This window comes from Rana temporaria, chromosome 3 (assembly GCF_905171775.1).
Source record: "Rana temporaria chromosome 3, aRanTem1.1, whole genome shotgun sequence".
Taxonomy (NCBI): Eukaryota; Metazoa; Chordata; class Amphibia; order Anura; family Ranidae; genus Rana; species Rana temporaria.
This window is the reverse complement of record NC_053491.1, coordinates 363,087,414-363,110,919: the sequence shown is the minus strand read 5'-3', so window position 1 is coordinate 363,110,919 and position 23,506 is coordinate 363,087,414. Positions and strand designations below refer to the sequence as shown.

The 23,506-nt window shown below is 41.4% G+C and overlaps 1 protein-coding gene across 19 annotated transcripts in view; it reads left to right on the top strand.

Moving 5' to 3' along the window:
* MICAL3 (microtubule associated monooxygenase, calponin and LIM domain containing 3) overlaps window positions 1-23,506 on the top strand; it is a 235,800-nt gene that overhangs the window by 151,565 nt on the left and 60,729 nt on the right. For 14 of the 19 annotated variants that reach the window (XM_040345339.1, XM_040345340.1, XM_040345349.1 and 11 more), the window contains 5 exons: window positions 712-819; window positions 1,942-2,046; window positions 8,691-8,877; window positions 11,689-11,777; window positions 16,271-16,361. In XM_040345339.1, coding sequence (XP_040201273.1) covers window positions 712-819; window positions 1,942-2,046; window positions 8,691-8,877; window positions 11,689-11,777; window positions 16,271-16,361 — 580 coding nt within the window. The remainder of the gene's footprint in view (window positions 1-711; window positions 820-1,941; window positions 2,047-8,690; window positions 8,878-11,688; window positions 11,778-16,270; window positions 16,362-23,506) is intronic. The other 5 variants (XM_040345358.1, XM_040345355.1, XM_040345352.1 and 2 more) reach the window with 1 other exon arrangement.

The window sequence follows — 23,506 nt, the reverse complement described above, 5'->3', positions numbered from 1 at the left end:
AATTTCGGCCGATTTTTTTGTATAGTGTATGGCCAGCATTACTTTTTTCCACCCACGATCTATAAACGTCCTCCTTCCCGATGCCTGGGGTACATTTAGTCTGTGATCTCCCTTTGACAACAAACAGCCGATGCTGTGTGGCTGCTAGCTGTTAGACCTGACTTGTCACTCTTATCTCTGACCCCCTCTATTAATAGTGAACCCTCATTCTCTGATCACTATGTTGGCTATGACAGTGATCACATGTAGGCCTGGAGTCTTCATACACAAAATAAACCTTCAGATCAGTAGTACTGTAGTTGTCAAATACAATGATGGTATTAAAAAAAAAAAAAGAAGAAAGTAAGAAGTAAAATGTGTGCTTCAGCCTATACTTAAAATCGTTCCTTTTAACATATCATACCAAATAAAAAGGTGTTCAAGTCCTTAAAATGTATATACAGTAAATGTTATATTCATTTAGGTAGGTAAATTATTCATGGAGGTATAGTCAAGTGGGGCTGATGCATACCAATTGAGGTAAATTTGACATTGGCTTTCTAGTCTTTAGTTTCCCTTCCCCACTCCAAACCCGACTCTTAGTTGGATTCCCAAGTTTTTTACATTTATCTAAAACCAATGTTTATTTCCTCTTTGAACATTACTAAAAGCCCCTTCTCATCCTGTCCCCCCCCCCCCAGTCCAATACTAATAATTTTTTCCACTTCTCAGTTCGATCTTGAAACCGCCCGTCGCTCTCCAGTTGACCAGTGGCAGCATTCTGTCTCCCTTCGCTCCACTGAACGCCCTGCCTCCCCCTCTTACGATGACATCCGACAGGTAGCATGTTTCCAACACGTGTGTGCAAAGCTCTGGTGTGTATAGCTAATAGCATGCGCTTGAGTTATCCACTGGTGAGAGCCACTTCTGCCAAACACAACTTGAAGGCTTTCTGCCTCATTTCTAAAAAGTGGCTTAAACAGAAGCCATATGTCTGTTACCCAGCCACCCCCTTGCTCAGACTCCAATTGATTGCCAGATTCTGGCATGTACAGAATCGGGGAACACCCTATGATAATGTGTAAAGATCTTTGCGGACAGCAGGAGGAGGGCTCCATAGACATAGAAGTATGAGACTACAGGACATTTTTTTATTTTTTTGTAAGAGGATGTGCAGTACAGGTTGATTTCTCATATTCCTGTTAATAGTTGGGAGCATGTTAACCCAATAATTGTTGGATTTCTAATTACAGTCGGTGTGCACAGCATAGGTAATCCCATAAATGAAAGGACAGGAAGTGATGAGATATCTCAGAGACAGTAACAAAAGCACGTTTATTTACCATCTGCAGTTTTTTATTTTCGTTGTCGTCACATCCGCACCATCTTATATCTTTTACTGGTGTCACGGGGACAGGAAGTAGTACATATCTCCAGGGAGGGTGCAGAAAAAAGTAATAGACATTTTGCTTGCTACGCAATATATATTCAGTTAAAAAATACTTTTAGGTGATGTTGAGTTTCAATGCTATATATATAATATATAACCCTTATATATTTTCCATACCTCTCATGGTGTAGTTTCAAAAATAGCCAAAACTTTTCTAATAACTAACCCAGGGAAACAAACTATTAACAAACCCATTAGCCCAAAAAAATTGGCTGTGGAACTGACAACCATAGCTTTACAATGAACAGAAATTTGCTGATAACTTAGGCAGAGTGTACCTGGGTGCCGGAACAGACCTGGTGCCGTGCTTAGTTGGCTGTTGATACTGTTATACAGGGGACACCTGCTACTAACAGATTTGCCCTGTGCCTCGTGTGTGCGCTGCTGCTGCACGACTCCACCATGCCTCACCCACTCGCACCAGTTGATTGGGGGGTGACCTTTGACCTTTTCACCTTTTACCTGTGGCTCATGCCCTTTTCTTCCCCTCTTCCTCCTCTCCTCTCTGTCAGAAGTACATAAAGATATACACAGGTGGTGTGAGCTCATTGGCTGAACAGATAGCCAATCAGCTGCAAAAGAAGGAGACCCCCAAGCCTCTGTTTGGGAAGAAAGTGGTAAGCCGGATAAAGTGTTCCAATCAATTTGGCTATGTGGTGTTTTGCAGTTTAACTTTTGTTTTTCTGTTTTCATTTATTAAATGAAGTTAAGTTCCAGGCACCAACACTTTTATGTACATTTTTCAATAGCTAAAAATATAAATTCACTTTGTGCACCAAAGAATTACAACCATTTCTGTATCTGTTTTAAAGCCCTGAAGGGGAGATCTTTCAGTTTATCTGGTTATGAAATGCCATCAGTATCAAACCTTGGGTCTTCTGTGTCGCTGTCAGACTTAATACTTTTTTATTTCTGTGTGTCCCTGTTGGGGAGATTCACCCTCTCGGTCCTGGCAACCAATATACCTAAACAGAAAGTGATGGGAAAACCAAACCTCTCAGGAGAACAGTGAGGCAAAATTTTTCAACAGGGACAAGTGTCCAGTGACAAATGACCAAGGGCTCATTGGCACTAGCATATGAATATAGCGGAGCGTTAAAATCGCGATAAAATATCAGTGTTTTACCGTGATTTTAACGCTCCGCTATAGGCGTATCCAGTGTGAAAGGGGTCTAATGAAGAAACAATGAAATAATAAAGTTACGTTAAAACCAAGCACACCATTGTTTTTCTTGTAAAATTCCCAATAAGTTTGATGTGTCACATGACCCTCTTCCTATTGAAAAAACAAAAGTTGGATTCAAAATGGCCAACTTCAAAATGGCCGCCATGGTCACCACCCATCTTGAAAAGTTTCCCCCCTCACATATACTAATGTGCCACAAACAGGAAGCTAATATCACCAACCATTCCCATTTTATTAAGGTGTATCCATATAAATGGCCCACCCTGTACATGCAGTAATGCAAGGCTTTCTCCCTGGTGTGGAGAAAGCCTCTTGAGGGGGGAGGAGGCGAGCAGGAGTGTCAGAACGCTCTCTAACACACAGCTCCTTTCTCTATCTGCAAAGTAGAGAGTGTCCTGACACTCCTGCTCGCCCCCTCCCCCCACAAGATGCTTTCTCCACACCAGGAAGAAAGGCTCTCGCATTACTGTGTGGAGTTAGACGGAAGAACAGGAAGTGAGGATTTCTCAGAAGAAATAAGGACATTTAAAAGCAAAATGGAAGCATGAGGTAAGTGAAGGAGGACTGCACTAAGGTAAAGGAAGCTATTTAGGGGAAACGAAAAATTCCTTTACAATCCCTTTTTGTCACAGAACAGTTGTCCTCATTAGAACATGTGCCCTTATCTCTTGTTTTAGTGACAACAGTAACTTTTTATATTCCCCATCACTGTGTTCCAGTTACAATGAAGGTGAATCTTCACGGCAGGGTCACAGACAGCAATAGAAACCTGACGGGTTATAACCGTTCCTGAGTCCAAACGTTAAAAAAATTTCAAGCATGTTACGACTCTGTAGTGATCCTTTTTTTTACTTTGGTTGCAAACTGCCTTTCTTTTGTGGTATTGTCTTTCAAGAATGGGTTTCTATATATTTGAATTTAAATAATACTTTAGTGTTACTTTAAATATGTATTTTTTATTAGTTTATAACATTTTAGAATGCCACGCATTTAGTTTATTTATTTTTTTTTGTTTTATCTTTTTTTGCATACTTTTCCCCTAATAAAACACAAAATGATTAAAAAGGGAATAAAATGTTCATGTGCTAGATTATTTTTTACTTACTGTAAATATGTACAGCAAAGCTCCGCTAACAGCCATCACCCCACAGTTTAGTCTTTATTCACTGCTTTATAAATATGTTGCTTTAACCACTTGCTTACTGGGTACATAAACACCCTTCGTTCCCAGGCGAAATTTCAGCTTCCGGCACTGCGTCGCTTTAACTGACATTTGCGCGGTCGTGCGACGTGGCTCCCAAACAAAATTGACGTCCTTTTTCCCCCACAAATAGAGCTTTATTTTGGTGGTATTTGATCACCTCTGCAGTTTTTATTTTTTGCGCTATAAACAAAAAAAGAGCGACAATTTAAAAAAAATATATATATATTTTTTTTTTTACTTGTTGCTATAATGCATATCCCATTTTTTTTTTAAAAAAATATATATTTTTTCTCAGTTAAGGCCGATACATATTTTTCGACGTATTTTTGAAAAAAAAAAATCGCAATAAGCGACTGGTTTGCGCAAAAGTTATAGCGCCTACAAAATGGGGAACAGAATTATGATTTTTTTTAATCGTAATGGCGGCGATCTGCGATTTTTATTGGGACTGCGATATTGCGGCGGACGTATCGGACACTTTCGACACAAATTTGGGACCATTCACATTTATACAGCGATCAGTGCTATAAAAATGAACTAATTACTATATAAATGTGACTGGCAGGGAATGGGTTAACACTAGGGGGTGAGGAAGGGGTTAAATGTGTAGCCTGGGTGTGTTCTAACTGTGTGGGGGGAGGGGGCTGACTGGGGGAGGTGACCGATGTTGTGTCTCTATGTACAAGAGACACAGATCGGTCTCCTCTAACAGCACGTGGAGCTCTGTTTACACACAGAGCTCCACGTCCCTGCTGTTACCGGCTGTGTCACCGACGATCGTGTGTACCCGGCGGACATCGCGGCCGCCAGGTACACGCATCGGCTCCCCAGCGATGCGGCGGCACAGTGTTTACCCGCTGCGCGCCCCCCAGAGGCGCGCGCGGGTAATGCTTCTAAAAAGACGTCCAGTTGGCACATGAGAGCTGCGCTGTTGCCGTCTTTTGTCAATAGCACGGGTCTCAAGTGGTTAAGTCAGGCTGTTAGTAGCAAAGTAAAACTAGTTTCATTGAAGCACACAGAGAAAGGTTTTCTTGCCATCATGCAGCAGCCATGTTGTGGCGGTCAGGGGTATGCCCACTATGATGGGTAAAGCCTGGAACTTTTTATAGGTACCGTAGAAATGGGCAGGAAAGACAGGGTCACCCTGTTTATTACAGTTGCTGAAGCCCCATAGCAACTATGAGACCTATCATCTATGTTACTTGCTTTACACTTAATTATGTGTATCTTGAATATAATTCTGTTTTCCTGATGGTTATTACATATGAATGCAATGTGTTTGAAATGTATTTGTTTACCGTATAAACGTTTTAACTTGGCACTAAAATTCAACCACTCAGAGCAAAGTCTCAGATGAATGACTAGGGTGTACATCACACCACAGGTGGCACACTTTACCACCACTTCTGCCAAGAGTCTTTATAATGTACCCAGCAGCTTCCTCCCACCCATTTGCCAAGAGGACAGTACTACTGGTCAGGCTGTACTTGGGTTGCTGTTTATCCCAGTACTCTCATTCGTATCAAATCAATGATGGAAACCAGTCTCAAGGGAGCCACAGCAAAAACTCAAGCAAACACTGGCTCTGACGAAGGCCTTCAAAACACTCAAACTCAGTGATGATCTTCCCTTGCAGTAGAACAGTGATCTGTTTTTTAACACCAGCCTCTGCATCCAATTCTAGCTTTGATCTCAGACCAGACAATAGGCATCCTATCTGACTAAGGCAGACTTTTCTTTAACTATGGCACAATTTCTCATATAACTAACAGATTTAATACCGCCATTACTGTCCATGGCTCATAAACACCAAGCTCCTTCTCCAGCCTCGCTGCCTCCACCAGAGTCAGATCCAGATAAGCTTGCCCTAGAAAAGGCAGACATGGACGGTAATGTCATGGACCTGGAAGTGGTGGTAGAGATGGCTGCAGAAGATTTCTTAACCTCAGGCTTCTAATGTATGTACCTGATGTTACAGCTTCACACAATATGCTTGTAAGGTTGATAAGCTCACTTCTGTGTGCAAAAGCCTCAGCTTTGTTGCACTTGATTCTTCTCTCTTACCATTACCCTTTGGATACAAAGAGACCTGCCAAAAGGCATTCCCCATTCATGAACAAATTAAATGGGCAATCTATGACAATTCGGTAAATCCAGAAAATATCTTTTACCCTTCCAAGAATCAATGCCAGTCAATCTATCCAATGAAAAGACAGTTCACAAAAAAAGTGGTATTTTCCAGTAGAAGACACTTATCAGTCTCAAACATTTTGCTGTAACAAGAAAAAATGTACACATTGTGAGGTACCGCATCCAATTGCTTACAAAGAAGGAAGGAAAAGGGTTAAAGGACTTTAAAGGTACCACTGTAATCCCAAGTTGAGAAAAGAGTCCTCACAAATATTTAAAACATGTTATTTTGACAAATATAAAAAAAAATGCTAAAAACATTGTAGAGTATGTGCATGCTACCGAATATGTCTCTCCCATATGTATAGAAAGTACCGATAAGTTGTACAGAGAACCTGCGCAAATTGGCCCACAAATCAATCAGTCCGGTGATATGTATATATAGGGGTCAACTGCGGAGTCACTGTATCAATGCCAATGGATCATTACGCGTTTAGCCAACAGCTTCTTCAGGGGTTCCCATAGGCACAAGAGGAAATGATCTTCTTCCACAGCTAAATGTTTCATAGCCTGCTTCCTCAGAAGCTTTTAGCATTTTGCAAAAACACAAAGTACCTCAACGCTCTACCCAGACTTTAACTTCTAAGCCAAAATTCATCTCTTCCTTTCAGTGCAAGACTTGGAAAACCAAATCCACCAATCCTTCCCAATGAATGAGCACCCTCACTCTAAAGAGTGGGGAATATCTGTTGCAGTTTGCCTCTGAGTCACAGACGTCCCATACCTGGCAGTTAGATGCTCTACCAGCTCTTGTTCCATATCCTCTACAGAACAGGGAACATGGTCACCAGATGACCCCAAGTTCCCCATCACCATCTTGTAGCTCAAAGTGATGGGTTTGGCACTGCACCGCTGTACCTCCCTTAGGGACACCCAATCAGGGTGAAATCGAATAACACCACTATTGTGGACTATATCAATCACCAAAAGGACACTAATAGTAATGAAGCCTTGGTGGATGCAAGCCAGATCATCTCATGTGGGGACAAACACTCTCCAGAGATCTCCACTGTCTGCATACCAGGAGTGGACAATTGGAAGGCTAATTACCTCAGCTGTTGCTGCCTGGACCATGACATCTTCAACTTGATATGGGGGGCTTCAGAGAAGAATATCCTGACCTCCAGAATCAACCACAAGTTACCTCTGTGGCCAGAACCAAATATCCTCTAGCACTGGCATCGAATGCTCTCTGTAATTCCCTGGACTCTGTTCAGGCTAATCTGTGCCTTTCCTCCAGTGCAAATTCTGCCTGAACTGCTCCGCAAAGTCGAGCAAGAGAAGAAACTGGTGGTTCTCATTGTGCCAAAGTGGCCCTGAACAGCCTGTTACACATACTCAAACTAATAGCAAATGACCCCTGGCCTCTTTCAAACAGTCAAGACTTGCCTTTTCAGGGCTTCCTTTTCCATCCTTTTTTGTCAGTCACTGGCTTTAACTGTATGGCTGTTGCAACCCAGGATTTGAGCGACAGAGGGGTCCTTTGATTATTTCATTCCGACATCGTTAAAAGCAAGAAAAGCCACTTCCAGAAAAATCTATCATACCTGGAGATCCTTCTTTGCCTGGTGTGAACACACACCCTTTAATGCCAGAGATTACTCGGTGTCCTACATTCTGGCCTTCCTACATTAAGGACTTGTCCGGAACTTGGCCATAAGTACTTTGAAAGGACAGGCTTTGTTCTTGTCCACTCTTTTCCAAAAACCTCTGGCCTTGCTTTCCATAGTTAACATCTTTTATTCAAGGTGTCTCTTGGATCTGACCTCCCTTACAGCACCCTGTGCTTCCTTGGGAATTTGTCATGCAGAAACCACCCTTTGAACCCAACAGGGAAATCCCCTTGGATTATCTCTCCTGCAAAGTAGCCTTCATGGTGGCTATTACATCTGTTCGATGTATTTTAAGAGCTGGCGCTTCTCTTGAAAAGAGCCATGTCTCATGCCTCACAAATGCAGGTTAGTCTTGCACCCAAAACCCTCCTTTCTTCCTAAAATGGTACCCGGTTTCCACCTCAATGAAAACCAAATTCTCCCCTTTGTGTCCTACTCCTCCAAAGCAACCAATGAAAATTTCTCTTCACACCTGGATGTGGTCATAGCCACCAGAGTCTACCCTAAAGCTACAGCTTCTATCAGGAATACAGTCTTTCTATTCATTCTACCCTCAAGATCTTGCAAGGGATAGCCTGTTTTAGAATCCACCTATGCTAGATGTCTCACCATTACACTTTGGGTACAAAGAGACTTGCTAAATTTCAAAAGGCATTCCCCATTCATGAACAAATTGAATTAAAAAGCTTTCAGTCCCTAGGTTCCTGTAGTGACACTCTGAAGCTGCTTCTGTTGACCCCTGTCATTGATGAGCCTGTTGGCACAGTTCTGTTTTGCCTAGCTGTTGCCCACGCATCTAATTCATTGGTTGGGGATGTACTAGGGTCTATGAATATCAAGCCTGTGTTCTGTACTTTACTTCAAAACATGGGGCAAGTCAAAATCTCCCCCCCCCCCATTTTTTTCCCTGATATACACTTTAAGATGACAGGTTCTCTTTAGCTCATTCATTGCAGTGGTACTGAAGTTTCATGCCCTGCACAGCCTGGGTTCAGTTATGTAGATAATTGTACAATTCACTTTGCACTTTCAACAATTTTTTACTTCTTTCCCTCTGTTCATACACAGGCTTCATTCAGGAAGGAGTTCCCACAGAACATCGGTGGGAGTGATGTCTGCTTTTTCTGCCACCGCCGAGTGTACGTAATGGAACGTCTAAGTGCTGAAGGCAAATTCTTTCACCGCAGCTGCTTCAAGTGTGACTACTGCAACACCACACTGCGCCTGTCTGCCTACGCCTATGACCTGGAGGATGGTGAGACTTGAGGCTTGTAGCCTTTCATGAGCGCTTCCTAAATAGTATGTTGGCCAAGGCATATTTAGGCTTGGTTTACATATATGCAAATCGGATGCATTTTGTACCACATCCCATTTGCAAAACGTGAACCAGATCGGCTTTTTAAGAAGCCAGCTCACACATGTCCGGTGTGACCACGGCCCATTTTTTAAAAGTTCTGTGCAAGCAAAGTTTTAATTATTAGTAGTTTATAAAATAGAAGTGAAAACAAAAATTAAGCTGGAAGGAGAATAAGGAGTTAATTGGTTCTGATTAGAGTAAATTAAGGGTTAAAAGGGAACATTGTAATAATACTAAAAAAAATTATATATATATATATATATATATATATACACATTTTTTTATTATAATTTTTTTTTTTTTGTTACTCGAGAGGTTGCTATAAACTGACTTTATCTGCAAATTGAAGTTCATCCCTTTGATCTGTAGATGAATAAACAATGTTTCTTTTTATCTATCTGTGTCAGGGCTGAGCAATGCTGCTGTTAGACATTGCCTGGCTGCTTTTTTTTGACAGCTCCAAATGCTGGAACTTTCTTTACACCTCAGCTGTCAACAGGGGAACCCCACTGACAGCTGAATGAGTCATTGTTTAAGGATGCAGTTGCCCCGCTCCTTAACCGATAATTGCTGGCTTTTAAAAAAAATTATTTTTATAATATACAATATTTCAGCTGTTAGTCCCCCACTAACTAATCCCACTGCCTGCTAACAGAACCAAGCCTGAAAGTATCGGTGCATTTGCTTGAGTACCGATACTCATGCAAATGCTTAGTATCGGCACCGATACCAGCATCGGTGCAACACTAGTGAATATGATGACAACCGATCATGGAGATCACATAAGGTTATGTTTGCAAAGGTCAATCAAGGCACGCTGAGACTGCTAAATTTGGTTGGGTCATAAACCTTATGAAATGCTTAAACCTGGTAACTTTATAGTGAAGACATTGCCTGATTTGTCAGTGGTCAAAGCCCTGAGGGGTCCATCATTTTACTAGATCCAGTCCATAGGCAAATATATTCCCGAAGGATGAAATGTCTTGCTCAACGGACAAACCTGAGGTCTTGGTTTCTATTTGGTCATATCTTGTTGCACCTCCATGACTGCAAGATGGGCAGTATCTTGGCAGAGCTGATCAGGACACAATATAGGAGGGCTAGGTTCCTCTGCTGGCTTTCATTTTGCTGGATTTATAGTCACAATGGTCCAGGCTTTAATCACTAAGGGGAAACTCCATTCTTTGTATTTGACCCCTCTGAACTTAGGCCCTTGGTTGGCCAAGTCTTGGTCACAATTTTGAAATGTACCAGCAAATATTTAGATGAAGGTTTCCTAATTGGATATACTACAGGGATTCTTAACATTGTTATTATACAGGATTCATAATGCGCCAACAGTTTGTGCAGCGCTTTACAACATGAGGGTAGGCAGTACCGTTACAATACAGTTCAATACAGGAGGAATCAGAGGGCCCTTGTTATCTCAAACAATGTTATTAGGAAGTGTGCTGAACTACAGATCGCCTCCCATCCCCTGTTATGGTTATGAGAAGAATGGAAGGTGTTCTGTTGTAGGGTGAAAACGCTACTCATCTATAGATAAAAGTACAGTGAGTGTGCTTTTCCACCCTAGAATAGGAGGTTTGTTACTAGCAGGATCCCCAGGTAAAACTAAAGGGAAAAAGCCTTAAACTGATGCATCCACCACATATTGGACCTGGCAAGCATTCATTTAATTCCACTTTTCTTTTTTGGTTTGGCTACACATTAGGAAGTATACACATACATTATATTTCCGAAACAAGAGACTACAGTCCTGATGTGCTGTAAGCAACTTGCTAAATCAAATCAATATTTCTCTGAGAACAATCTGTTCCCCTAATTTATCATGTATATGCTAAACTGCAAGCAATTGAAATGAAGATATTAACCAAGCAAACGAGGCAATGCTGTGCTTTAAGAACATACTCGCATAATACAATGAGGGGAAGTTACTAAAAGTGGAGCAGACAGAATTTGAAGGACAAGGTCAGATGGCAACCGCAACCAAATCAGCTATTACCTTTAATTTTCAAAACTTAAATGAACAGGCTGAAGATGGAAGCTGTTGGTTGCCTTGCAGAGTAAACCGCAACCCCCCCCAAGTCCACTATATTTAGTACTTAGTAATAGTTCACTAGTGGAATGTTTGCTCTGTTTAAAATTACTAATGCTTTGCACTCTGTTTTTATGAGTGAGTGTTTTTGTTTTTTTAGCACTGCCTTAGTTACATTGGGTTATTTAGCTTGCTAAATCTTGCTGTAATATATTATGCACCCCTGGCATTTGCACAGTACCAATGTTTCCTGTTTAGCAGTACACTCCTTGGTTTTACTTGTCTCTTAGCATTGTCCTTCAAGGAATGACTGAACACAAATAGTATCTCATCTTAATTCATTTATACTGGCAGTTTAACTGGCTCCCACCTAGTCTGTCCATGCTGTGTGTGTGCGATTGAGCTATGTTGGATACAGAATGGGCTTTTTGGCTATGCTGGGGTTAAAGCGTGCTGTTCCTCCTCCGTTCCTATAGCACTGGATGTGACATTGGGCATCTTTTGTCCCCGACACACTGTCACATTGTTACTGTCAGACATTTGCCTGCTGTTCAGTCACTGACCCCACAGCTCAAAATGTACTTTCACCAGCTGACTGGCCGTCCAAGTACACAAGTCTGCACTAATCTGTCTTCGTGCTAAAAGCTAATTTTTTATTTCCTTTTTTGTAGGAAAGTTTTACTGCAAACCGCACTACTGCTACCGGCGCTCCGGCTACAGCCAACGAAAGAGAGCAGCAGCACCTTCACTTGTGAACAAGGTGAGAGCAACCTGACAGAATGGTCTTATTCTGTTTTTCAGTGCCAGGATTCATTGCTTTCATGTACCTGCAGATTCTGTCATTATGGGGATTTAACATTGCTATCCGAACGTATTGCACGACAGTGAAAGATAATTTGTTACCATTTGTGAGCATTTTCGAAAGCTTGTTTATCTGTGCTGAATGGATTGTTGTAGGGTTAGTTTACCTGTCAGGTTTTGTTGCTCTTCATTTCCTCATGGGGGAGATTTGTCCTAACATTACCTTGTGCCAGTTGGTCAGCAGTACAGGAAGGGGGGGGGGGAAAAACTCTCGTAGATAGCGAGAAATTAAAGTATATGTGAACCTTCACTTTCGCCCCATTTTTTTTCTATAATCTTTATTTAAATTGTCTTTTTTACAATCAATTGACAAACATAACCAACAGACATTAAAAAATGACCTCATACAAATCCCCCAATACAGTCGCTCATTCATTACTCAAAATAAAGGAAAGGGGGGAATCCCTGAGTCTTTTAAGTACTACAACATAAGATTCCTGAATTCTCTATATGAAAAATTCCACATCTGGGGGGAAAAATGCAAGCGTCGCCTCCCTTTCATGGAGAAGGGAACTGTAGACTCCTGTTCGCTTTACTAAGATTAATCCATGGTTCTCATTTAGCAAGAAACTTTTTGAATCTATTACTATTGGTACAGATTAATTTCTCATCTTCTATGATTTTGTTAACCTGTTTCACCCAATGTTCAATAGTAGGTGCTTGTGGCTTTTTCAAAACAATCCATTTTGGTTAAAAATAGAAATGAAAGGTGTGACTGCCTGGCACCCCGACTTGGTCCCCTTCGCCAACCGGTGCCTCCTGCCCTTCAAACCCTTCCAGCAGACCAATAGCTAATACTAGCCCTTTACCCCATACATCAAACGCAGACAAGATGTTGCGGTAAATCCAAATGAATAACTGTTTATTTAAACCTAGACACATACTTTATACCTACAGGAGGACATTCCCCTGGATATTAGCATAGGTAAGATGAGACGTACAGCCAGTAAAAACATGACAATGCAACCTTTAAACCTTAATCTAGTTAACAGCTAGGCACCTAGGCATGTCATCAGTATTGCTAGTATTCACAGGAATTACCACCCTGCCTTTTGCTGGAAAGTATGTCCACAATAAGTTTTGATTAGCCAGGGTGTGCTCACCAGGATGCCCAGAAACAGTTCCACAGCCCCAGATCCAGCTTGGATCTAGGTTACTAAGTGGCACATCTTCGGCAGACATGGTATAAAAAGTTAATAATATAAAATTGGTAGTAGCTGGGGTAAAATAGCCATAATTTTCCTTATGTAGCTCTCCAAGACCAGCGGGGGCAACATAAGAAATATGCCTAAGAAGAGTTGGATATCCCTGTCTGCACATTTTGTCCGACACAATGGTTCCGCAGACCCACCTCTGTTCTGTGAACTTCCTGGCTGTATAATCCCGGTAGATACTCCTGGCCAGTAAAGGGTTCAGGATCCAGCTCTCCTCCATGCTCTGACTGGAAGAACCAGATAAAATCCCAGGTCTCCTCAATGGGCCATAATCAGTGGGTAGAAGGCCAGCCCATACTCCAAAAGCACCTGTCTCGGTTGTGTCTGTCACAAAAGGCAAAACATTTGTGTCAACACAAGTCTGATCATTGGAGGAGAGTAGGCCAAGTTCTCAGCACAGCCAGAAAACTGACCACGTTGTGCTCAAATGCCTATAGTGGTCCGCTTTCAAAAGGAAGGAATTGGCAGAAACACCAGGTATTTTACACAAAGGAAGCAATACAAGAAGAGGCTACTTTCTCATACAAGTACATGGTACAACAGGCATATATCAGGAATATGAAATATTGGGGTTTACAAATAGTTTAAATGGACTCCTCAAAATTCACATGCATTTATCAGACGCGCCACAAAATTATTTTAAATGGGCAATTGCTGTACTTAAAGCGGAGTTCCATTTAAAAGTGCGTCCTCCGTTTATCTGTCCCCCCACCTTGGGGTGCAACATTTGCCACCTTTCGGGGGGGGGGGGGAACGGGTAGCTGTTTTTGACCTACTTCTGGAGATGGCGCCACGCCTCGGAGGTTCGTCGTCCTCCGCCGCCAGGCCAATTAGCACAGCGCGCCTTATGCATGCGCAGTAGGGAAATGGCTGTGAAGCCAAAAGGCTCCACTGTCAGTTTCCCTTAACATAAATGGCGGCGGCAGCACCTGACAGCTGACCTGAAAATTGTCTGGGGTGTCGACATTGCGGGAACCCTGGATGGGTAACTGTCCATATATTAAGTCAGCAGCTGCAGGATTTGCGGCTGCTGACTTCCGTGGGGGGAGGGGCGGCGGAACTCCTCTTTAAGGTTTGTCATGTAACTAACAGGCTGCACAAACTAGATATAGCCTCTGCATATCGGTAGATATGTGAGTGTTTCACGTAATAAGAGAATGCAGTGTGTCTATTGTGTATTTACACTGTTTGGGAGACTTGCACCTAAAGAAAAGGGTTAAAGTGGTTGTAAAGGCAGAATGTTTTTTATCTTGATGCATTAGGATAAAAAGCATTCTGTGTGCAGCAGCCACCCTCAGCCCCCTCTAATACTTACCTGAGCCCCATCTGTATCCAGCGCTGTTGCTGTGGGGGTAGACATGTGCACACTGAAATATTTTTTTTCGGAATTTCATTTTCGTTTGAAAAATACATTTATTTAGTTACTTCCGAACTTCGTTTTCATTTATTTCGTTTTTTGTTAAAAAATGCTTTCGGCCAAAAATCCAAATTAATTATGGTTGAATCTGTCATTGAAGGCTCATGGTGTCTTCCGAATGTTCCAAGAAGATTCGACGAAATCTTAAAAAAAAAAAAAAGATTCGATGGAGAAGCGAAACTGTATGTACATTTCCGGTCGAATGTTCCACCTACAAGCTATAGTAGAATTCTAATGTTGTATGACTAATAATAATTATATTTATTAATTATTATTACTAGTCAACCAACATTAGAATTCTTCTATAGCCTATGGGCAGAGCATTTCACCATAAATGTCCGCTCACTGCGATCGTATGTTTTTAGCTACTTCGTCGAATCTTCATGTCTCTATAATGTCGAATCTTTTCTCTCTGTCGACTCTTCTTCATGTCTCTATAATGTCAAATCTTTTCTCTTTATGTAGAATAATATTGGACTAATAGAGTTAAGGTTAGGCACAATCGACCGCAACGAAAACGAAAATAAACCATTTGTATATGTTGGATCTTTCGGGTTTTCATCTTCTGCGCTTTCGTTATCGTTTGTTAAAACGATAACGAAAATACCTGAAATTCGGACGAAAATGCATTCGGACGCAAACTAATGGGACATGTCTACTGTGGGGATACTCAACACGGGGGAGGGGCCAGGATCACAGAAGAGGGACTCGAGAATAGGAGGATGCAGGCTGGTCTGTGCAAAACCATTACATAGGGCAGGTAAGTATAACATGTTTTTTTATTTTTGACTAAAAAAACAAGACTTTACAATCGCTTTAAAAGCCTGTCAGGTTTTTTAAATGTTGATGTCTGTTGATGGCGATTCACGTTCACTTCCTGTTCTACAGAGAACATGTTGGATGAAATATTTGCAAAGCAAGGGGAAATTCTATCTTGGTTGAAGATTTCCCCTCTGTTCCTGCTCTGGCTAAATCTCCCCAGCAGGAACACATAAAAAGCCTGATGTTTCTAACTCTTTGCTACTCCATCGAAAAACATGAAAAAAATGCTTATGATATATCTTGTTGGACCAAAGCAAAAGTTGCAAGTATTGCCTGTGATCTTCGGGCAGCTACTCTTTTTTTCCCGATTACTGACTTACCATTCCATGCTTTTCACTGTGTATCTGCATGAAGTCAGCCATTGTGGTAGAGGCAGAGCTTTGCTTCTTTATGTCAAAGCTGTCCCTCCTGGTGACTGGTGTTCAGATAACTGGCAGAGTGATGATCAAGAAGCGTCAGGAGAGGTAGAAGCACAGATCCACTGCTTAGACAAATTTTAACATTTCTAATTGTTCCTACAAGATAACACATCTTGACTTCTGTTCAGCTCCACTTTGAGGTACCCGCAGTCCTAATATGACCATCGCCTGGTCTTGTGCACAGTGGTTAGACCAGGAGATAGTTATGCATCAATGGGGCTGTCCTGTTACTGTATCAGGGCAGAAATTGATCATCTGGGATGCCTTTTACATTCCTATCTCCAATGCTCTTCTGGCTGCCATAAACATGCCTTCCAGCTGTATAAAAAAAACTGGCCACATATGGTACAATATAGTGTGAGGGTCTTCCTATACAATCTTACCTAAAGAGCTAATGAATATTGTTTCTTAAAATTGAATAATGTATCACTATCTTAGAGATTGTACACTCTGATTGTAAGATCTATTTCAGCCTTGGTACATGGTTAAAACTACCACATTTCTCTTTTTGCTGTTGCAGGAGATAAAAGGAGTGGCGAGAGACTCCCCAGATGCTGAAGAGCCTGGACGAGTTGCCGTGTCCCCCGTATCCACTGTGGAGAAGACCCCAGGTACCCGCCCCTCCTTCCTGTGGCGTGCAATGAGCCTGTGTTCCCTGGCGCGGCGGCTGCCGAGTGTAGCGTCCTCCGTAAAACGCCTGATCACCCAAGACCCACTGGACTGTTTTTTCATGTGTCAGCTGACTGTGTTTGGTCTGCCCTTCCTTTATGTCCAGTCTGAGATCTTATTGCAGATCCTGGGGGAGTTCCCCTGGGCCCCTACCACCTGAGACCTGAAAGAACCATCCTAATCTGTTAATGTATGATCTATTTGATATTGTAGTGTGTATGTTGGCCCCACTGTAACTTTGTAGGGTAAAAGCTGCACTTTGACATAGACTAGCCTGTGCAGAAGTTTGTGCCCGTCATGCAAAACATACCTCAGATATTTTAAAGGGAACTTGTCATTAACGCAGAGAATCGGGCCATTTTGTTGGCTGTAATTTTGTAATATTGCTGTGAACAGAAGTTTTTTTCTGTTTAAAAATGTGTTGGTAGAACACAGGACTCAAAAGTAGGATGGTTTTGTCCTTTGGAGGCAGCTCTTTGTCTGCTTGGGGTAGTTTGGGGTCCCTGGGCTAGTCTTAAAAAGAATGTGAAAGAGAAGAGGGCATCACACATTTAGTATGAGTTCAGTAAACTTTAAATAAACCTTTATTATAGGAAAAGGGAACCCAGATGAATATCCTCCGTTGCAGAAAACTCAGGTGCAGGCAATGCACTTGGCAAAGCAGGAACAAAGATTGTCTCTGGACAGCCGCACTCTGAACAGATTGTAACCTTTTATTAAAAGGACAGCACTACAAGTCACAGCAAAATAAAATAAAACCTGACTGCCCTATGACTAAGCACTAGTTTCAGTGCGAAACGCGTCAGTAGTCAGGTTTTATTTTATTTTGCTGTGACTTGTAGTGCTGTCCTTCTTTTAATAAAAGGCTACAATTTGTTCAGAGTGTGGCTGTCCAGAGACAATCTTTGTTCAAACCTTTATTATACATGGGGGAAAAAAAGTATTCTTGCTAGCATCTAAGCCCTGCTGATGAAGGGTGGAGTGTTGGGCCCCAAAACGCGCTGGACTTCCTCTTCTGACCTCTTACGTGAAATAAAGGTTTACTGGACTCATGCTAGATTTGTGGTGCTCTCATCCTTTTCACATCCCCCCCGTTTCAGGCTACTAAGCTACAATGTTGGCTGGTGCCAGAGCACACAGGTCAGTCACGAGTGTTCAGGCTTGATGATTGGCCACTCAGGCATGAGCACTGTCAAATTATTTGCTTCTTGTTTACCTAAAAGCTCCGCTTTGTTAGGCTCCTGTGGTGCAGGGAGGCGTGAAAAATAAATGCTCGACATTGGGCCATTATTTTGTTTTACCACAAGCAAAATTCAGCTCCATCCGCGATGTGAATGGCAACATTTTAAATAAATCGCAAATCTATATAAATATTCCTTACATAAGACCAATGTAATGAAAAATGATTTATTGTTTGCTGCTTGCCTTTGTTCTATTTAATGGGTAAAGCATCTCTTGCTCTTGGCAATGGATTTGTGTTTTAGGAAAACTTTCATTGCAGGTTCTACTGTCAAGCTTGAGTTGTAATAGGCTTGTATTATTGTAGACTATATAGTATTATTTTTATTGATGCTTTTATTTTGGGTCTTTTTTTAATGCTGAATCGGCTTTTTTATTTTTTTGCATCATAAACTTTATTTGCAGCAATGTCAGAAATTAGAACAGGGATTGTTTTTGTATTTTATAAACTGGAAAGAGAGTAAGAATGTGTATAGATGCATTTGGCTTAGAAATATTGCTGTTGGGCGTTCAGAGCTCTAAGCCTGCACTGATCATGAGTCTCAATGAAATTCTGTATGGTGTAAAATGGATTTTATTTTTTTACAAATGTAAAGTATTTTTTGTTGCAGAAACTGGAAGCTTTATTATTGTTAGGCTTAATTGGATGGTAGTTAAACAAAAGACTGGCATAATTACAAATGTCTTTGTCTATACAGGCTCTTGAAGTATTCTTTATTCACAGTGTGGTTTATTTAGATCCTGGTTGTTGCTGTGGAGTGACTTTAGATATGCAGGGTAACGTCATTGTTTCCTCTTGGCTATAGGATTCATACGTGCCTTGAAAGTCAGAATCTGATTTGTAATAGAGGCCTAGTATAGTGGCGCTATGATAAAACATGCTGATATGGGGGTGCGGTTTCTGTAAACCCTTTGGGGGAGTCGATGGTATTTAGTTATCAGTTTTAACAAAAAAAAATCAGTCACTTACCCTGGGGCTCATTGGATGCTTCACAATCCTGTACAGGTATGAGATAAGGTAGGCGTTTTATACTGTTTACAAGGTTTATTTTACTGTCCTGTTAAAGCAGGAGTCATGTGTCAATACTGGATTGTTTGCAGCTGTGACCACCTACTGGTGAATATTCCTCAGTCTGTCACTTTAGTACTCCAACCTTCTCACGGATATCCACTTGTCAAATAAAAATGGCCACCCGTGTTGAGTGTGGGTGACAAACTGCCACAGCAACTGCACATAGATGACAAAAGAACCATCCATGACACCTTAGGTGATCTTAGGTTACACTATGGCAGACTACACAGCTTCTATTTGACAGGGCCACTTTAATGTAACTTTGTATTTAAAAAGTATGATTGGGGTATGTTATTTCTTGTCAGTGTTGATCATTTTATATCATTGCTTGCACTAGGGTGAGTACAGGGTGCTGTGGATTACTTTAATATTGATTTTTTATTTGACAAAGTCCTTGACAATACAGGGGCAATTTTCTATGCTGGTATTCTTCTGGAGGGGTGCGCAAGACAGTTTGCTGTATTTTTTTTTTCTCACTGAGCACTTTGAATTGAAATAAGTATTGAATATTTTGTGTGTTTTTCTTCTTATACTTGGTGAATTTGTGGTGTTTACACTGTTGTACTGCTGCTAAAGATGGCCTACGTTTTGTCGGTGCCGCCTTCTCCGCTTACAATAAAAGGTCAGGAATTCAGACATTTTATGTGGCAAAGTGAGTAGACAAACCGGGCTGTCGTTTTCTTTGTGGCTGGAACTCTGCAGCTTGATAAATAATGTTTATTTAATGATATACACCTGGAAATTGGTATTCTAACTCGGACAGGAAGAAGGCAGCCATGGCTGGGAGGCTGTTAAGAGAATGCAGCGCGTCAGTCTACACCCAAGTTGCGTCGCTTATTTCTTCAGGCTTTAATAGGTTACGATCACTTTTTGCCCAAAGTGGTATAAAGAACAAGCATCTGCCAGTGTATGAGTAACGGTTGCACTTTAAGTGGCAGGCTTTTACTATTTTTTTGTTTTTTTTATTTATACATTTAGAATAGAAAAGCTGTGTTTTGTATTTGTGTCCAGTAGTGACGCTTGCATTGCAGTGTGTTATGTGCAGCCATTTTGAAAATTCAGATTGTCTGCCTTAACATTCCTCCTTACTGGTGTGACTTGATAGTGACATGTAGCAATAAGTACGGTAAATCCTCTTTGCTGCTTCATTCAGGTACTTCATTGTAATGGCTGTGAGAATAAAATGAGCAGTCTCGCTATGTTTGTGACTTCAGTCACTTTCTGTTGCTTTCAGTGTTATCTTGTGGATTCTACCCTGTCTCCAGCAGTGTCCTCACTTCTTTCTATCTGTTATGCTGGTATCATTAATTTTTTTGGTGTTCCTTAGTCTAATGTTATCTGTCCGTCCTGTCAAACATTGTAAGGTGGAGTGTTCACTGAAGGAGCACTGCGCCTCATCCATAAAAAACAACCAATACTACATTAGAATTATTATTTATTATTATACAGGATTTATATAGCGCCAACAGTTTGCGCAGCGCTTTACATCAGGGAAGACAATACAGTCACAATACAATTCATTACAGGAGGGATCAGAGGGCGAATTACACATCTTTTATATGTCCATGTTCACAATGTATGCATAATGGGATATGTATAAAATATTCATATAGTTATTTGTCCAGCAAAATTGCACGTATGCTCGTTTTGTGCGAACTAGCCAGCTGTTGTGATAATAGGGCAAAATCACATTTTCCGAAGCCATTTTCTCTTCTGGCCAAATGTTCAAATATTATGGTCAGCAGTAATGATTTTGTAAAAGTTGTTTTTTAACCAACAAAGTGAATTGGGAAAATACCACATTATGGTCACTAGATGGAGCTGAGGATTATAGGAAATAATGCATCTTCGTAAGAAAAAATGCAATGTAACAATTCTGGTGAATGCCGGAGGGAACTGCCAATAAATGTAACCATTGCTACTACAGCAGGGGTGTCAAACTGGCGGCCCTCCAGCTGTTCCGAAACTACAAGTCCCATCATGCCTCTGCCTGTGAGAGTCATGCTTGTAACTGTTAGCCTTGCAATGCCTCATGGGACTTGTAGTTTTGCAACAGCTGGAGGGCCGCCAGTTTGACACCCCTGTACTACAGGATTCACACAGGTTTATTGTTGCATTGTGCTACTTGTTTGCTGATCCTTAACTCCATCTAGTGGTCATAATGCTGTATTTTCCCTGTGTGCTCATTGGTTGGGTAATGGTCACAACAGCTAGGTAGGTAACACAGAACAAATGTACAAACAGTCTCACTCATAAATACACTCCATAGATATCTCATTGTAATCTCCAGTGTCATCATCCATTTTTTGCTGAGGCTGTCTATATAGTGTCCTTCCATATGGCCACCAGAAAGTCAGCAGTGTGCTGGAAAATGCCTTCCCCACCAAGTGTCAGTACAGGGCAACCCGCTTTGATGCAATGCTGAAGCCTTTTTTTAGTTGCATCTGTATAGTGGTAGCTAGAGCTAGGTCAGCTAATAGTCAATATAAAATTAAAACGTCAACCAAATTGGCGTATAACACTCACTTTTTTACCCTGAGAATAGAGGGTAATCTGTGCCTGCGTGTTATACGTAGGGGGCTGTGGGAAGTTTTTTTCCTGAAACTTTCCTCTTAAAGTAAGGGTGCATGTTATACACCTGTGTGTGTTATACGCCGATAAATACGGTATCTCTTTGGTTCCGCGCTGGGGATATTTCCCCCTTCTGTGTTGGTAGTCAAGTGCAGGAAGTCGGCTGTGTGCTGGTAAATATGTTGCGCCAAGTGAGGACGTTATTCTAAATGGCTATAAAAACCTAACGCAGGCTCCCCTTCCCCGCTTTATCCAAAACAGAATAACCAGTTTTGTCTAAAGTTGGGCTTTAACATTAGTTGTTGGTCAATGATTGCATTTTTTACTTTGTGAAGAGAAGTGAGGTTTGACCCAGTAGTTCTGTCATATGTATCTGACCCTGGCAGGCATCTTTCATGTATACAATATATACACCAACAATGAGAATAATGTGGTCTTCCCATCCCTGTGTTGTCCCCCTGCTCCTGTTTCCTGGTTTCTCTCTCTCTCTTTCTCCCTTGTTTCTTTGTCATACTCTGTAATGGTTTGTTTCTTTTACTGCTGCAGTTTTTATGTTAATAAATTTTGACTTTTTAATTTTTTCCCTGGCTTGTGACTTATTCTTTTTTTATTTTATGCATGGATGTGGATGTCATGTGTTCCTGGTCCTGTACACACAGACATTTGCTGACATCAGAAAGCTGACCTGAAGACCACAAAGTGACTTTACCAAAGTCTTCACCCTTAAAGGATACTCTTTTATGACAACATACAATTCCTGTCCTCCTTGTTCTGGAAATCTAGAGAGGTCAGCCTGTGTCTTCTCGGCATGGGTTTCCATTAAAGCGTCTTTTTCCAATAGTCTGAAAACTGATTTTAAGGGCAGTGCTGTCTGTAGACTAAACCATCCTATAACAATGCTCAGCAAATGCCTATGTGTACAGGGCTGTAACTTACATAGAGTACATGTAGCCAGCAGCTACCCTTAGATTTACCTGAAACTTTAGGTTTTATTTTATACAATTGTTGCTTTTTAAAAATAGCCGTTTAGTTGCACAATAAATATCTGAACATTTTCTTCCTTAAATTGGCTACCCAGCAGAAATCTGAGTGGGTGAGTCTGCCCTTTTAACTGATCAGGCTGTATTGCCTTGCAGAGTGCACTTATATAGGCATAACAGCAAGTTTCAGACACTGGAAACTAGTGGGAAAGTTGTTAGGTCAATGTATATTGAGGGGTAGCGAGCAGGGAGGAGAGCAGTGCGATTCCCATGTGTAGTACAACGAGCTACTCGGAGGCTGCTGAGCTGTGCGCTGTAAATAGCGGAATCACCCTTTGCCTTATATACTGTGGATGATGAGGCTGACCAGACAAACCTAAATCACTCTCAGTGGTTTTAGCAATAACTTCCTATGACCGCGCACTTGTGGTCACAGCTGAACAGATTAACAGCAGAGGAACAATGCTGAAAACCTGGTATCTGGGGGGGAAAAAAACACGGAACACAAATTCGTATTTCTTCCTATGTTTGTTCTGTGTATGTCTGTGTGAACTCAACACCTTACGTACTTAATTTTATCTGAGCTGTGTGTCTGTCCTGCAATCTTCTTCCCTACTGTATTCTGCACATATATTGCCACCTTGAGCTGTTCTTAAAGCTGAAGTTTAGTCTCTTTATATTTTGCCTGCCCTATACCCCCCCCCCCCCTTCTGCCCTCAATGCGCTAATGAAAATTTTTCACTACATATCCAATTTTAGACCTAGTGGCATCAACGCTGGATCTCTGTGCTTCTCTATGCACTGCAGGCAGATCATAGCTGTCAGGATAAGGTGCTGTACATAGCTTTCTAATAAACATGCTGTCAATCTGCCTCAGTACTCCTCTGAAGAGCCCTCTGCCTTGACGTAGGCAGGGGGCTGGTTCTTAAGAGGAATTATGCAAATACCTTGATGGGTGGATGCTAGGCAGACTAAATTTGCATGAAGACAACCCTAGGTAATACCCACCTTCTAGATGCCGAGTTGCCATGTTTTAAATAACCCATTGGTACTACAAAAACAAACTGCGAAGGCGGCACACACACCTAGTGCATTACCGAAAAACATATTTTTCAACATAAAAACTGATATTAATACTCACACGGTAGCAACTAGAAAAGGCCGTAAAAGCACACAATGGCATGCAGTGCGGACATAAAAACGTCATTAACATCAAAGGGGTATA